Here is a 16,656-nt window from a genome sequence, read left to right on the forward strand (position 1 = left end):
TGAATCATTTATGGCTCTACCCAGAGGAGGCTGCCAGGCCTACTGAAAGGCAGAGATGTTCGCCTGGGAAGTGAGGGCGCACTAGCCGGCACGCCCTGTGTCCCAGCATCCCATGCCAAGGGCTCCCTCCTGGGCCAGCCTGGCACACTGGTGCCAGGGAGGCTACCTTTCTACACTGCGGTTGGGGCAGTGAATACGCTGGCGGCCCTGCTGTCTAGGTGAGCTGAAATCAGAAATTGCAAAGCCCTCAGTGAGTTCAATAGATGTTGTCGCAGAAGTAACTGCCAAGCCTTAGGCTGGCCTCCTTGAAAGGCTTCTGGTGGCGGCCTGGGCCATTTTACTCTGCAGACAGGCTTCCCAAGCTGATTCCACTCAGTCCATTCTACAGAGAGAAAACGAGAGCTGGGAGCAGCCAGCAGATCTGGTATACAGTGAACTGACTGCGAGGAGTCTGGCTGTGGAGGAGGCTCGGTGCTTAAAGGGCTGCTGGGCAATCAGGAGTTTGGATCCATATCTGTACACTCTGGGTTCACTGAGAAGTCCTGTCTCAGTGAATAGGTGGAAATGAGCGATTGAAGGTGATTCCCAGTTTCAGCCTTGGCCTTCTGTGTGCCCCCTACATGTACATGTACACATGCAAACATTCACAGACACACATCACACACACACACACACACACACAAAATGGAAACAGAAAAAAGGCAGCTGCATCTTTGGATCTGGCCACTGTTCAAAAACCTGGCTGTCTCATCGGCTTTGTCTGTGAACAGCTTCGTTTTTACAGACTGTACAAGCTGGTGGAAGAGGAGACCTGTGAAACTTTGAATCATACACACAGTTTTTATTTTAAAATTGCCACACAGGTGCAAAAAAGAACGCCTGTCCCCTACAATTCAGAGCCTGCTGCTTTAAGCCTGTTTAGTAGAATTGCAAGCTCCTGGAAATCCTATAAGCTCATGCACACATGCACACACACACACACACCCAGAGAAGGAGAGACAGAGACAGCCCTCAGCAAAGGCAGCGGTGGATTGAACAGGGACCACACTTGCATTTTAAGCCTGGCTCTCTCTGGCTAGCAGTGTGTCAGGTGAGGACTATCCTGAGGTGAGGCACAGCCGCCCTTGTGAAGGGAGCAGCTGACTCCCTGCCGTTTGCCTTCACTGAATTAGAATAATCTGGGCGGGGGGTACATGTAGTTTCCACTTACCATGTTTTTGGTTCGTGGTGAGAATGTTACAGTAAGTTGCGTCTTGGTTTCACTGGGGCGTGGAGGGAGGGCTGCATTCGGCAGGACTCTTGTTTGGCTAGATTCCAGAAACGGTGTTGCCACTGATGTCCTGCAGGCTGTCTGAGGTCTGAGGCGCCAGCTGAGTGTGATGGTCTGGTGGCGCAGGGACCAGGGGGATAGGAGGACAGGGCGGGAGGCACAGAGCACTGGGCTTGGGCTGCGGGAGGGCGGGAAGGGAGGTGGGTGATGGGCATATTCTGGGAGACAGGGCTATGGGGCAGGACAAGAGCATCTGAATGACAGGAAGGCCGGGGTGGGAGAGCTGGGCCGTGGCCTCCATTCGGGCAGGAGGCTGAGCAGGGCAGCAGGAGGTGGCGGCCCGGGGACTGAGCCCCCGCCTGTCTCGGGTTTCAGGTCCCACCAGGAAGATGCCGCCCAGCGCGAGCGCGGTGGACTTCTTCCAGCTCTTCGTTCCGGACAACGTGCTCAAGAACATGGTGGCGCAGACCAACATGTACGCCAGGAAGTTCCAGGAGCGCTTCGGCAGCGACGGCGCCTGGGCGGAGGTGACGCTGGCGGAGATGAAGGCCTTCCTGGGCTACGTCATCTCCACCAGCGTCTCGCACTGCGAGTCGGTCCTCAGCATCTGGAGCGGCGGCTTCTACAGCAACCGCAGCCTGGCGCTCGTCATGAGCCAGGCCCGCTTCGAGAAGATCCTCAAGTACTTCCACGTGGTGGCCTTCCGCTCCAGCCAGACCACGCACGGCCTCTACAAGGTCCAGCCCTTCCTCGACTCCCTCCAGAGCGGCTTCGATGCTGCTTTCCGGCCGTCTCAGACCCAGGTGAGGCCAGGCCGCATTTGTGTGTGTGCACGTTCGCATGTGCCTGTCTCCATGCATGGGTCCATGCTTGCATATGTGTGTGTCTGCACTCATGGGTCCATGCTTGCATATGTGTGTGTCTGCACTCATGGGTCCATGCATGCATATGTGTGTGTGCTTGCATGTGTGTATCTCCACAGGAGTCCATGCATGCTTTGTGTGTGTGCATGTGTGCGTGTGTGTGGCAGGTATCACTCAATGGCCTGGAACCTTTTTTGGCTAGGGACAGGGTTTAGGATGTCCTTTCTCCATGACTTGAACAAGCCACTTCAAGGTCACCAGCTGTACTGTTAATGATACGAACATGTTTTAAGGAAGGGTTGGGGCTTGAACTCTGACCCCCAGACAGCTGGAATTCAACCCTATACTCAGGCCTCAGCACGCTCCTCTTTCCACAGCCCCCTCTTCCACGGCTCTTCCTGCCGTGGTTTTATGCTGCACACTAGTGTCAGGGTCCCTGTCATGCTCCCTGAGGTCACATCCCTGGTAGTGTGGAGGAGACTCGGGGTTAACCCTTCCTGGATGGTGAAGGGCTGAGCGGGGATTGCCGCCATTCCTGTGGTCTCGGGCAGACCCAAAGTCTCTTCCAGGGTCTGGTAGCCACTCATGGCACCCAACTTCCTCCAGATATCCCTAACCTGCTCAGAAGGCCCTCGTGGCTCTCAGCTCCTGGTCCATACCACCTCCTATGTCCACCCATGCTCAGCACTGCCACTCCTAGTTTGGAATTGCTCTGTTGATGTAGCAGGTTGAGGAGGTGGCTGATGTCTGTCAAGTTCTCTGTCTCAGATTGAAGTTTGGCACCCAGGTGGGAAGCTGAGCTCCCTCTGCAGAGAGAATCTAGTTTTGCAGTCGCACCAATTTTCACACTTTTGGCTATCCTTTCAGAGGCTCTGTGGCTTCCACCCTTACTGCTCTCTTGTGCCCATCTGCAATGTTCCCCCACCCCACACAGCTGGAAACTTGAGGGCTTTGAGGGGGTGGAGGGGTGTTACTGCCTCAGGTCCATGGGCTTCGGAATACTCCGAGCAGGCTTCCCTACTGTGAGAGCTGGGGGAGGGGGCAGCAAGCCACATTCTGGTCTGGGGACATCTCTTTCCTTCTTCCCAGAGGTCTGCCCTTGCCTGTTGAGACTAATTGAGTTCTTCCCCAAACCTTGCCAGAGCCAGGGTTGGATTTGCTCTGGTTCTCAGGAGTAACCCGGGGTCTTCTCCCTCATACCGACTCATGACCCTGCCCTCAACAAATAGCTGCTCACACACACACACACACACACACACACACACGCATACACTCAGGTGCATGAACTCTCAGCATGCAGCATTGGAGCTACCTACCATTCTAGGAGTGGTACCCTTTTCAGAAGGTTTTCTGGAGTTCCCAGAAGACCCCAGAATCTGCCAGCAAATAAAGCCGCCATCTATTGTGTGAGGTATCCACACACACAAAACAAAACGGGTGGTGTCACTCTCCTCAGAACTGGAGCCAGGCTAATTGGAGAAATGTCCCTGGAGAGGGATTATGCAAATACGTGAGAGAGGTCTCGTCTGCCATGCTCGAAGCCTGGCATGCCCCCGAGTGGCTTGTCACACAGAGGGGACTCAGGGATAGCGCTGGCGGCTAGCTGTTTTCTCCAGAGGAAGAGGAGTGAGGCTCAGAGATTCTTGCTGGCCCTGTGGTGCCGTGCATAACCGTGGCTGAAGGTCACATAGAGATGGACTGGCTGGCTCACCTCAGAGGGCACTGTTCTTGGGTGCCTGAGAAACAACAGTCTAGGCAAGAAGGTGGGTCGGGGAGAGTGGGGAGCCGGGGCACCTCCCTGCCATCTCCCCCATCCCTATGCCCTCCTGAGATGTCCATTTTGCTGGATGGTTCCATATGGGGCATCGAAGGTTTCAGAAGCTGCAAGGAGCCAGGGAATGTAAGGGTCCGGACTGCAGCACAGGCAAGCCAGCTGCCTCTCCATGGTGAGCAGAGGCTGGGGCTCAGACGGAAGTCACTTGGGGCAGTGTGTGTGTGCAGTACAGTGAGGTGAGGCTGCTGCTTAAAAAAAAAAGATGTTTTTATCTTACATATTTGAGTGTTTTGCCTGCATGTATGTGTGTGTACATCTGGGGGGGTGTGCATACATGTGTGCCCTGCCCACAGATCAGAAGAGGGCACTGGATCCCCTACAACTGAAATTCCACAGTGTGGGTGCTGGAAACCAGACATGGGTTGCTTGCTATGGGCGCACCTCTAAAGCCTGAGGCTCGTGCTTTTAAAAATGGAACCAAGGCAGGATCCCCAGAAGAACGCTGGGTCATGAGTCCTGAGAAGACATTCCAGTGTGCCAGGCCAGGCCACAGACTGACATTCCAGTGTGCCCACGCCAGGTCATGGATTGGTGTTCCAGTGTGCTATGCCAGGCCACAGACTGACATTCCAGTGTGCCAGGCCAGGTCAGGGACTGCTGTTCCAGTGTGCCAGGCCAGGTCATGGACTGCTGTTCCAGTGTGGCAGGCCAGGTCAGGGACTGCTGTTCCAGTGTGGCAGGCCAGGTCAGGGACTGCTGTTCCAGTGTGGCAGGCCAGGTCAGGGACTGGCGTGCCTTTGGGGCTGACTCAAACCTGCTGGGAAAGCCACACTTGACCATCTCTAGGAGCTGAGCTCACTGAAACCTTTTCTGCACACGGTCAATACTGTTTTAGATTTTAGTGGTCTCTATAGGTCTTGTCTCTTCTCCCATGTGGCCACAGAGCTGCAGTGGGTGAGATTTGATGACCCTCAATCTAGAGCATTGTGTAGTGTTGAAATGAGCGCGCGTACACGGAATCTTGTTTAGGCGCAGGTGTGCCCTCATTCATGATTGTGACTTACTTAGAACAGGGGAGGGAATTGTCACAATGTACCCAAAAGCCCCCAAGAACTTTTATCTTCATCCGGCGGCCTGCTGCTGCACCATGTCACCTATCCCGGGCCTGACCTCGCTCTCCGTGACCGAGACAGTTCTCCGTGAAAATAACAGTTCTTTTTACTTTATTGTCCAGTCTTTGAAAAGGTCATAGGTTCACAGGTTATCAAGAAGTAGACCTGCCTGGTGGTAGTGGCACATGGCTTTAATGCCAGCACTTGGGAGGAAGGGGCAGGCAGATCTCTGTGAGTTCAAGGCCAGCCTGGTCTACAGTTCAACTTCCAAGACAGCCAGGGCTACAAAGAGAAACCCTGTCTCAAAACAAAACAAGACAAAAACCTAACCAACCAAAGAAGACACAGGTGAAGCATAGTTAGTAATTGCTTGGGGGTCAGGGAGCTGGCTTGGTAGCCGAGAGGGTGTGCTCTCTCTGCAGGGGAGCCAGGTTCCCTTCAGAGCACCAGTACTGGACAGCTCACAACCTCTGTGCTTCTGCTCCAGGGTATGTGATACAGCTGGCCTCTGTAGGAACCTTCACTCATGTGTACACACCCCCGTAGACATGCACTGACACCAGTTGGGCCAGGAGACCCCAGGCCAGTGACACAGCTCACGGACGAGGGCCACAGTCATCCCTGGCTCCACCTTATGATGCAGGGTTTTGACATGACCCCAGGATCTAGGGTGCCCGACACTTGGAGACACCAAAGATGGGCCTGGGACAGCGCCTCTGAGAGCAGTGTGAAGGTTAAAGGCACAGCTGGTGTGGGCTGTGTGACGTGGGTAACTCACCTCTGCGGAAGGAACGTCCGCTGTGTGTCAGGATGTCAGCGAGGCCGTGTGCCTCCCCCCTGAGCCCTCCCTAGAGGGCCGTGTAGACCGTCAGTCTTCTGAAGGTGTCAATGGAGCTCACGCTGCGCCATGGGAACATCCGTTGTCCTTTCTTGCAGGTGCTACACGAACCCCTGATTGATGAGGACCCGGTGTTCATCGCCACTTGCACGGAGCGGGAGCTGCGGAAGCGGAAAAAGCGGAAATTCAGCCTGTGGGTCCGTCAGTGCTCTTCAACCGGCTTCATCGTCCAGGTGAGCCGAGGGCACTGTGGTGTGGGGAACCAGGCGTGTCAGAATGGGGGCCTCCGGGAGCTGGGTGGGGCGGAGTGCCGGGGGCCCGGCTCCTTCCCGTCGGCCCACTGTCTGTCACACTCGGCCTGGCACCCCAGGCCAGGCCAGCCTGGTCTCACTGTGCCTGCTCTTGGGGTGCCCAGCTCCACCGCTGTGGCGTAGGGTTTTGACAGGACTCCAGGACCTAGGGTGCCAGACACTCAGGGGCTCAGAGGCTCCCAAGATGGGCCGTGCCAGGGGCTCCGAGTTTGTCTTGGGCCAGTGACGATGAAGGTCGCGGACAGCTGGAGCGTGTAGAGTGGAAACAAGCCTTATTAAGGAGAATTAGGGAAAGGTGAGAGACTGGGGAGTAGAAAAGCAGCTCCGGAAAGCTGGAGGGGTCTCCAGGAGGAAAAGCCATTGGGCTTTCTGGTCTAGGGCTCACAGGGGGCCGTGGAGAGGCTGGCGATGGCTGACGTAGTTGTTTGGAGACCGGCTGGTTCTCTTGATTGCTGTGGGCTGAGACTGGAGGGCTCATGTGCTTCCCACATGCTCCCCGTGACCCAAGGGTGGAGGTTATCGTGTGTTCAGGCCGTTAGGGGTGGCGGGAGCCGCACTCTGCCCGCCTCTGGGCTGGCTTTGCTCGCAGAGCTGACTGGACTCTGCCAGCTGGTGCTCACCGGTGGTGTGCTGCTACCCTCAACCCCGTGAGAAAAGATAAACATTAAAACAAACAGAGCACTGCGGGTGCCCGCTTCACAGTGGGCTTGTAGGCCGCACACAGCGAACCGTCCTTCCGGACCAGGAAAGCAGCGCTCCGCTCCGCGTACGCAACCTGCTTGCATGCACTTGCACAAGCAGTGAGTGATGCCGCCATGCCTCCACTCACACCCACAGCCTGTGTCTCCATTTCCTCCCACAAGGGGACTTCGTGAGCCTCCTGTGAGCGCCGACTCTGCACCTGTGCTGTTTGCCCGTGGCTGCACCACGTGTGCCCAGGTACACACAGCTGCCAATGGCATTCACCAGTTCCACATCCCCAGATAGGTTCTGTCCTGTTCTGAAGGAGAGGTAGCGGTGCCAGTGTGTGCGATGGGGCCCAGTGTCCCAGACCCCGGGGACATCGAGTGGAATGTCAGCAGCTGCATCTCGGGGCCTCTGTGTCCATCAGCCAGTCATTCCAGTGGCCTGTGAGTGTTCTTTGAAGGAATTAGGAAGAGAAGCAGAGGAATGCTGCTGTGTTGCAGGCCAGCCTGGCCGGGGGAGAATGTTCTCTCCAGACGGCCAGTGCAGAGGTCTACGGACGGCCCAGCGGGGGAAGGTGCTCACTGCCAAGCCTGGCGGTCAGAGTTCGATGCCTGGGACAGACATGGTGAAAAGAGAACTAACTCTCCCACGCTGTCCTCTGACTTCCACACACTCACCACATCGCACAGTGGCGTGTTCAGATCCAGGCATGTGAGTATACACATACACACATACGCCACAGTAAAAACTAATAACTATAATGTTCAAGTACAGAACTGGTTACTGTGAGCTCTCCACACCTGGGAGTCTCTGCACGCCTCCGATGCTGCTTCTGGATTTCTTGAAGGGGAGAAGGCTGCTGGCTCAGCAGAAGTCCGTGTCACACCGTGTTCACACCCTGAGAAGGAAGTAGCTGGAACACCTGGACTTGCCCATGTGGGCAATGTCCTGAGCAAATCCAGATGGTTTTGCAAATGTCCCCAGCCAGGGCAAAGTGTCTGCCGCCTGTTGCTGGTGTTTGGGGAAGTCGCCAGTCCCAGGGGAGCAGGAGCCTGGCAATCCGCAGACCTGCACAGAAGGCAGTCCACACTGACAACCACAATCCCATGTCCTAAACCCACCGGTTTCCAGCTGCACCGATCAGTGCTGGTAGAGAAGATCTCTCATTAGTGACCCTTCCTACCCCCAACACCAAAATCCCAGAGCATCTATAATTCCAGTAAACGCTTTAGGGTTTCAAGATTCATTCACTTTCATTTCATATACATGAGTTTTGCCCATTTGAGAGATTTGCACCCTCTCAGGAGCAGGCAGGCACAGAGGCTGCAGGAGCAGCTCAGGCCTGGCAGGGCGTGAGTGGCTGGCTGCGTGGTATTGACAGGCAGAGAGCACGACAGGAAAGAGCGCCAGGATGGAAACTACATCCTTCAGCCAGGCCCGCCTCCACAACCTCTCCCATGGGCACCACCAGCTGGACCAGGTGTCCAAACACACACGTGTGCACAGAACTCCACATCTCACAACCTGCAGGAATGGCTCTTTGAGCGCGCAGCCAGCATGTCTGTAGAGACCGTGCTGGCTGAAGCTAGAGTGTACAGTCAGAACAAAAATGTTGAGCTGCATATTCCAGAAGGTCTGTGGCAGGCCAGAACCCAGCCTCCTGACCCCTGCTGGGCCCTGTGGCTCTGTTGCTGGGCACCACTGCTCTGAGGGATTGCTCACTCCATTGAAGACTTCGCTGCCTAGACACGTCCCTGTGCTCCGACCTAAACAGAGTTGGGCCTTCGTGTTCTCTGTCCTCAGGGATGCCTGTGCTTGGTAGGGGCCTCCCAAACTCGTCAGGCAGGACGGGTCCTTCCAGGTGCTCCTTCTGGGCATTTCTCAGAGTGCTGTTGGTATCCCAGCTCCTGGCAGTAACTGGTGTGGTCTGGTTGCTCCAATGTCAGCTTGCTCTGCAGGGCGGAGTACAGGAAAGTGGTAGGCTCTGTCTGGCCTCTGTCTACAGAAGTCTGAGCATCCCCGAAACCTCCATTGTCCTTAGGAGAAGAGACTAGTCAGCACCCTGCAGACCGGGCCTGTCTGCCCTTGGATCCATCCTCTTCCCACATCCACTCCTCGGGGACAAAGCTTTGAGGTCCTCCCAGCAATCACACGGCTGGCATGGATCGTGTTTCAGGGATGCTTCCCGAGCTTGGCACATCCTGTTGGTTGTGCCCTTTTAAAAACCATTTTATTTACGTTTCTTAATCTTCTTCCTCCCTTCTCCACCCCAATCCCTTCCAAAAGCCTAATACTGGGTAGGAAAGCAAGGAGGTTAGTGGGGAGAGGGGGCGGGTTCTCTTTAGCTACTTCCTTTAGCTGGATAAGGTCGTCAGGGTCCTTGGGGCAAATCAAGTCCTCTGTCAGGATAGCCCCAACTTCCTCTTGCTACATTGCATCAACAGCAGCCAGGAGGAGTGAGTGTGTGGGGGGGGGCATCACCAGCAGCCTTGTTCTTCCTCAGCCCCCTCAACGCTCTGGTTCTGGCTTTTATTCCCTCTCAGCGTCCTCAGAGTTAAACTATCTGCAGCTGGCAAAGGGCCCCGCTCAGAGCCCAATGAGGCAAATACTTTGCTGCTGCGGACCATCTGAATCAGCCCCACACCCCACACCCGGAATAAAAACAAAACCATGTTACCTCCACAACACTCTTGGCTCCTCGGCCTTGGAGTGTGTCTGACCTCCACTGTGTGTCTGGTGCCGTTGAGACAGATGGGGGCTGTCCTGCCCGCCTTTGGGCAGACTAGTTATTGTGCCCAGTGGACAGTACCCATGTGAGAGCATGGCTAGCCCTTGAAGTGGCCTTTGTGTGTGTGTGTGTATTTGTGTGTGTGCTTCAAGTTTGCATCAGTTTTGACTGAGTTTCGCCATCTTTAACTGCTCCTTTCCCACCTGGACTCTTCCAGGCTAAAGCAGCAGCTGCGTGAAGCAGATGACACAATGGGGTGCTTTCCCTGTGTCCTCTGACCCCGTGTTTCCTGCAGCCTCGGGCTGTGGTCCATGTTACCCTTGTCACTCTGACCTCTGTGCATTTCCATTCAAGATCTATGTCCACCTGAAGGAAGGGGGTGGCCCCGATGGTCTGGACGCTCTGAAGAACAAGCCACAGCTCCATGGCATGGTGGCCCGGAGCCTGTGCCGAACCGCGGCTGGGAAGAACTACATCATCTTCACGGGTCCCAGCATCACCAGCCTCACCCTGTTCGAAGAATTTGAGAAGCAAGGTTGGTCCTTCCCAGATGGCCAGCTGCTGGGGGAAGTGACGAGAGGGCGAGGCGGACAGGAGAGTGGCTAGCACGGGCTGCCCAGGCATCTCAGGACCCTGAGTGCTGGGATCTGGTACCCTCAAGCTGTGGGAGTTTGGGCCCCCCGTTTCAAGACAGCATTGGCACAGAGCTCTGCCAGTCTTCTGGGCACCCCCGTGTGTGCCCTAGGCACTCCTGTGTGTGTCCCATGCTGTGTGGTCTGGCCATCAAAGGCCTGGAGGAAAAGCCCTGGGGACAGCTCAGAAAGTATCACTCATAGACAGAAGCTAGTTAGCCACAGCACACAGTGGCCATCAGACCTTCAGACTGAACGCTCTCGAGCTGTGGAGGGACACGCAGCTGGTGTCCTGAGTCTTGGGAGCTGTGTTGACGTGAGGAGGCAGCCAGCCACTGTGGGTCACACGGCAGTCTAGGTAGGGGCAACCCCCTGCACTGGCCAGTGCCAGCAGCCTCAGGGCTCACGTGTGGCAAGAGCCCAGCAAGAGATCAGACTGAGCAGGAGCCAGTCCTACAACACAGGACACAGCGGCTCCGGAGGAGCTCTGGCCCTCCGTGAAGCACGGTGGGGAGCCGGCCTGTTGTCTGAGCCACATGTCTGTGGAGGCGTGTATAGAGAAGTGCCTTGATGCGCATGCGTGTGTGTGTGTGTGATGGTCCACCTCTTGACTGTTAGCAGCGCTAGGAGTTGGAGTGTGTGTGGCCAGTGCCAGGTGTGCAGCGCCGCACGGGAGCTGGTATGGGCGCATGGCTGGACCACTGAGGTTCCTTCCCAGAAGGCAGGAGGGTTGCTCCTGAGATCCCGGGGAAAGCCATTCCCTAGCTCAGTAAGCAAGGAGATGGAGAGAGACCTCTCGCTGGAGACAGTCACTGGGTAGGAAGTTCTGCCCTTTCCAAGGTTAGGTAATATAAAGATGGCGTCACCGTGGATTTTTAGAGGCATCTAGAGGTACCGAGCTCCTGGCGATGGAGTGCCATGCTCCTTGTCTACAGTGACGAGAGTCTCAGGAACTGACCGTGTGTCCATCCCAAGGACTCTGGCTGCATTGCCGGGCGTGTCCACATCCCCTCTTTCCGGCTCAACTGTGAGCTGGGTCCTTTCCCTCCAGACCTCCTTCTCCTTCTGTGATGCACACGTGATATACAGGTTTCCGGAAGCAGGTGGGATGATATGCCTCAGTGCCAAAACGAGGCCTGTTGGCAGGTGCCACGCCGTTGCGTTGGTCCATTGTATTCGACATGGCCTAAGGGACCTTTGGGTGTGCTCCCGTGGAGGGATAGGGAGGCCGAGCAGAGGCACCGTCTCTCCTCCCCGGGCTGCAGGTTGGGGGGCCCTGTCCGTGGCACACGTGAGATTTTGCACCTTGCCTACCAGGGATCTACTGCTGCGGCCTGCTCAGCTCCAGGAAGAGTGACTGCACTGGCCTCCCTCCGTCCATGCTGACCAACCCTGCCACGCCGCTGGCCCGGGGCCAGCACCAGATCAGGACGAAGGGGAACATGTCTCTGATCTGCTGGTACAACAAGGGCCACTTCCGCTTCCTGACCAACGCCTACTCCCCCGTGCAGCAAGGTGAGCAGGGCGTGTGGGTATAGGAGGGGGGCACCCAGGGCACAAGCCTGGCGGACCCTCGCGCCATCTCTATCTCTAGTAATTGGTTCTGCTGTCCTGGGAAGGGGCAAGGAAGAGCATCTCGAATCTCAGCTTGCCTTGGCAACCTGGGAGGATTTGATTGGCACATGGCATTGGCCTCATCTGCTTCTTAAGGTGTGATGGTTCTGTGGTTTGGGGCATGGTGATGGGCTACATTCTGGGTGGAATTTGTGCATCATTTTATCATCACGGGCTCCTGGAAGCAAAGCGTCTATGAGATCCTGACTGCCAGGTGGCCTGCTGTTTTCCTTGCTGATTCTCTGGGGATGTAAGATCAATCCAGAGCAGAGGGACTTAATAAGCCAGTGTCAGTACTTAAAGAAACTGACAGTTAAGACAGCGTGGAACTGCTGAGAGAGAGATTGAGGGGCCTGCCAAGGAATCTGCAGAGATGCCGCCAATGCAGTGTGCACACGAGGAGCTTGCATTCCCGTGTGCATGCGGGTGTGTGACACATGTGTTTCTGGGGTGTGGCGTGTGTGCGATGTGTGCCTCTGTAGTGTGCCTCACCATGCCCTGTAACAAGAAATCAATAAAGCAACAGTTTTTCTTAACCCTGCCAACTCCCAAAATAATTGACACAGAGAGACTATAATTTACTTTATAAGCGTAAAGCACTAGAGCTGGGCAGACATCAACCCTCTAAGCTGTTTTGCTATCTCCCAGCTACACAACCCAAGTTAGTTGCCAATAAGCCGTCCTGTCTGGGCCGGATCTGCTCCGTTAGGCCATATCCACTTTCTCTGTCTTCTTCTCTCCTTCCGTCCTCTCAGATCCCAAGGCCCGGGACCTAAGCCCCACCCACCTCTCCTGCCCAGCCCAAGCTGTCAGCAACTTTATTAACCAATCAGGGATAATTGGGGAGCAGAGTTCCATACATACTTGGTGTAGGTGAGAATGTGCTTGTCTGGGGTTCAACCAGATCTTGGGAGACACTAATCAGCATTAGACCAACCCCCAATAATGCCCAGGGTGCACAGTGCTGAGAAAGACACCTCCTTCTTTGTAGGGTAGGCCGACAGTGCACAGAGGACAGACACCATACAGCAGCTGTTGGTGCAATGACATGGCGAGATCCGGAGGGTTCCCTGTTGGCTCCCAGGCTCTGCATTCTGGAGGCGCATCGGATGTGTTCTGTGTGTGTGTGTGTGTGTGTGTGTGTGTGTGTGTGTGTGTGTGTGTGTCAGCTCTTGGCCAATCCAACCAGGATGAGGGCAGAGGGAGGAATAGAGAGGCCTGCTTCCCCTCAGTTCTGCTCAGGCCTGTCATGGTGACATCCTGCGTGTGCCTGTTAGAGTTGCCTGTGGGCGTGCCGTTGGCCCTGTGCCCATGAAGCTCTGGAGCCTCGGTGGCAGATGTCTGCGGTTGTCTGCCTTGAGTGCCTCCTCACTCCCATGGCTCTGCTGAAGCAGCTGATGGATGGTGCTGGCCCAGTTCCCCACCCCCACTCCCACCCCTGGGCCTGGGCGCCTGGATGGGGTCTGAGCTCCTGTCACAACCACAGGTGTCATCATCAAGCGAAGAAGCGGGGAAATCCCCTGCCCTCTGGCTGTGGAGGCCTTCGCTGCTCACCTCAGCTACATCTGTAGATACGACGACAAGTACAGCAGGTGAGTGTGTGGACAGCGGGCGGCCCTGCGGGTGGGGATGGCACACGCCGCCGCCACAGTGGCGTGCAGGGGCGGTAGTGCTGGCCCAGACAGGGTGAAGAACGAGTGTGCGGCATGAGGACCTATGAGGTAGACCCTAGTCCCACCTCCCGTCTGTCAGAAGTGCCAGGAGTCGGCCCACGGCCTCGGTTCCTTTGCACGGGAATGCCTGGGGTCAGGTGTGGGCTTGTGCACACACAGTATAAAAAGGGCACATGCAGTGCACACGGAGATGTGTGTACCACAGAGCCACCTGCCACGGTGTGCCGGTCACCGAGGAGGAGGAGGCTGCAGATGCGTAGCTGCCTCCATCCAGTCTTCCCACAGAGAGGAAAGCTAGTGCGGCTAGCCAGGTAGCCGGGCCCCTACCGGGCCGCTTAGGGGGACTGCCATTGTTTGGCCTCTGGCCTGGTGGGAGGGGAGAGCAAAGCCTGTTCTCCCTGGAACACCCAGTCTTCCTTGGCAGTCTGCCTTGACCGGACACTTGCCACATTAGTGTCATTGTGTTTCAAAGATGTTGGTGGCGGTTTAGTGGACAGGAGGGATGCTGTCCTGTGCTGGGCGCTCTGCGGTCTTCAGGCATGACGTGGCCGAGAAGCAGAGACAGTAAACGTGACAATCCTAAAATAAGGTCCTGGGCATAAGACTGCCCTCAGGTCCGACCCAGGGTCCTGTGCCTTCCCCGGAGAAGGACAAAGGGCAACGGGAACACGTGTGGGAACCACACCACAAGGCCTAGAGCTGAGGGACCAAGCACTGAGGTGTGGACGGGCCTGGAGAAGGGTTTTGAGAACCGGGTGCTGGGGTGGAAAAGGGCCTGTCACAGCCCCGCCTCCCCCATCCCTCCGCAGCTCTGTTCTTCTTCATTGTTTTTCTTCACTGTGATGAAACCCTGCCCGCAGCAGGTTCCCCGCGCTCCCACCAGACAGGAGTGAGCAGATGGGGCAGACGCTGAGCTTCCGGGCTCTTCTCCCACAAGCCGCATCCAGCGCGCCTGTTGTGTGACCTTTCTGATGAGATGTAGACAGAGACCTGTTCATCCCAGATTGGGTGCTAGCGACAGATGAAAGAAATATTCCCACCCTAGTTTAGCCTAGTGATCCAGTGAGTGTGTCAGGGTCAGGACATGGACGGTGGCTCACAAAGCTGCTTTCCTGGACCCCCTCAGCTGGAGGAGTCCCCTCGCCCCAGCGTTTGCCAGGGCTGATAGGGCTGGCCGAGTGTTAAGGAGCACCCCGCCCTCGAGGGCGCGCTTAAGCCTCGGGTCTCAACGCTGTGCCTCCTCCCCTCTGCCCCAGGTATTTCATCTCCCACAAGCCAAACAAGACGTGGCAGCAGGTGTTCTGGTTCGCCATCAGCATCGCCGTGAACAACGCCTACATCCTATACAAAATGTCGGACGCCTACCACGTGAAGAGGTACAGCCGGGCCCAGTTTGGAGAGAGACTCGTCAGGGAGTTGCTGGGCCTGGAGGAGACGTCACCAACCCACTGAGACTGTGCCGGCCCAGGGGCGGCAGGGACAAGAAAGGCGCCCGTCACCTGCGTGTTCATTGGAGGGCCCGTGTGTGGTCAGGATCTGTTTTCCGCATCACCCCCCAAAGGGTGGCTCCCCAGAGCCTGTACAGGTGACTGGCGGGGCCGTGACCTCGGAAGGTACCAGCAGAAGGACCAGTGGACCAAAGATGCTGATGGGCTCCAGCTCGACCAGGCCCGCTCCCGGGATGGACCGCTCGGAGCCAGCGCTCAGCAATAGGGGGCGTGGTTTCCAGCGCTCCTCCGTGGGATCAGCCTAGTGGCTCCATGGAAAGAAGGTGCCGCCTCAGAGTCAGCGGGCAGGAGTGGCTGCAGCGGACTGGAAACAGGGTGTCCCCGTTACGTCCTCCATAGGGCTGGTGACGGAGCAGGGCACAGAGGGAACCACGAGAGGGAAGAGCGATGCCGTTTTTTTAATTTTTCAATATCTCTTCAGGTTATTTTCCTACTGTTGCTTAAGGTCTACTGTAAACGAGACGTGTCCCCTCCTCCCCCACATCACACACCCTCACAGTTCCCTGCATGATCGCAGTTCTGTGTCTGGCCTGTGGCAGGGCAGGAAGGGCCTCGGCTTCCAGGACAGCCGTGGCTACGGCTACCAAGGCCTGGGGAACCCGCAGGCTGGGCACTTTGTCACCGTGTCCTGCTGGCAGAGTTACCTGTCTTGAGAACTATGTAGCATTCGTGAAAACAAAATCTCCCATCGCCCTTTCTCTGTGTGTGGTGGTTCCCGGGAAGGGACAGCGGATGAGGAGGCCTGGCTGGGAGCCACCTGGGGGGTTGACCTGGGCCTGGGGCCTGCCCACCGCAGAGGCAGGAAGGCGTGGGCGTCCTTCCCGAGACCCAGGCCCTTCCGGCCAGAGGTTGGCACGTCTCCACGGAGCCCCGAGGTGGGTCTGCCCTCCCCACAGATAGGAAACCTGCACCTTGCAGCCCCCACCTGACCTCGCAGCCACCTAACGTCTACAGATGCAGGATGTCCTCAGCGGGGGGCTTTGGGACACTCCCTCATTCGTCAGTGAGCTGAGCTGTGGCGGGCAGAAGGCCTTCCATGCCTTGTCACTTCTGTGCCCTCACTCTGTGCACACCCTCACCTGCGGTGGGCCCCGAGACACCACCGATCATAGGCCCAATTCCAGATTGTGTTTAAGGTAACCTTTGCTGTACCCTTACTTGGATTGAAAGCACTTTTACCACGTGGAGAAATATATTTTTAATTTGTGATGCTTTTCTACAAGGTCCACTCTTTCTGAGTTCAGGTGTTTCCAGCACTTAGGGAGACTAATGAAGGCCAATGACTTTTTCTTTTCTGTCCAATCAAGAAAAATAAAAATAAAAATCTATTTAGATGCTGGCTGTTAGTATGTGGCTTTGTTTCAAAGGTCCGAGTAAGAAAGCTACGCCTCTGCACTTGCTTTCCTGCTGTGTGGCCAGGTACGTGTGAGCTGACCTGTTCTTGGAATCTTGAACCACTCAACAGTTTATAAAGAAACCAGCTGGGATTTTCTGTGTGAACACAAACGAACGGCAGTGGTTCTGAGCGTAGCTGCACCCCGTTATTTTTAGCCTGAGGTCAACTGTGATCTCAAAGTACCACGTGGAAATAAATAACCGGTGTGTTGTAAACCTTATTAGAGCACGTGGCTGCAGTTGTTGTGTTG

The 16,656-nt window shown here is 56.2% G+C and overlaps 1 protein-coding gene across 1 annotated transcript in view; it reads left to right on the forward strand.

The window, feature by feature from the left end:
• The window catches only part of Pgbd5 (piggyBac transposable element derived 5), a 56,904-nt gene extending 40,555 nt beyond the window's left edge, over positions 1-16,349 (forward strand). The window contains exons 2-7 of the mRNA XM_021650123.2: positions 1,646-2,073; positions 5,956-6,090; positions 9,938-10,118; positions 11,533-11,730; positions 13,316-13,421; positions 14,759-16,349. Coding sequence (XP_021505798.1) covers positions 1,646-2,073; positions 5,956-6,090; positions 9,938-10,118; positions 11,533-11,730; positions 13,316-13,421; positions 14,759-14,954 — 1,244 coding nt within the window. The 3' untranslated portion in view covers positions 14,955-16,349. The remainder of the gene's footprint in view (positions 1-1,645; positions 2,074-5,955; positions 6,091-9,937; positions 10,119-11,532; positions 11,731-13,315; positions 13,422-14,758) is intronic.
• The last annotated feature ends 307 nt before the right edge of the window (positions 16,350-16,656 follow it).

This window comes from Meriones unguiculatus, chromosome 10 (genome assembly GCF_030254825.1).
Source record: "Meriones unguiculatus strain TT.TT164.6M chromosome 10, Bangor_MerUng_6.1, whole genome shotgun sequence".
In the NCBI taxonomy this organism is placed as follows: Eukaryota; Metazoa; Chordata; class Mammalia; order Rodentia; family Muridae; genus Meriones; species Meriones unguiculatus.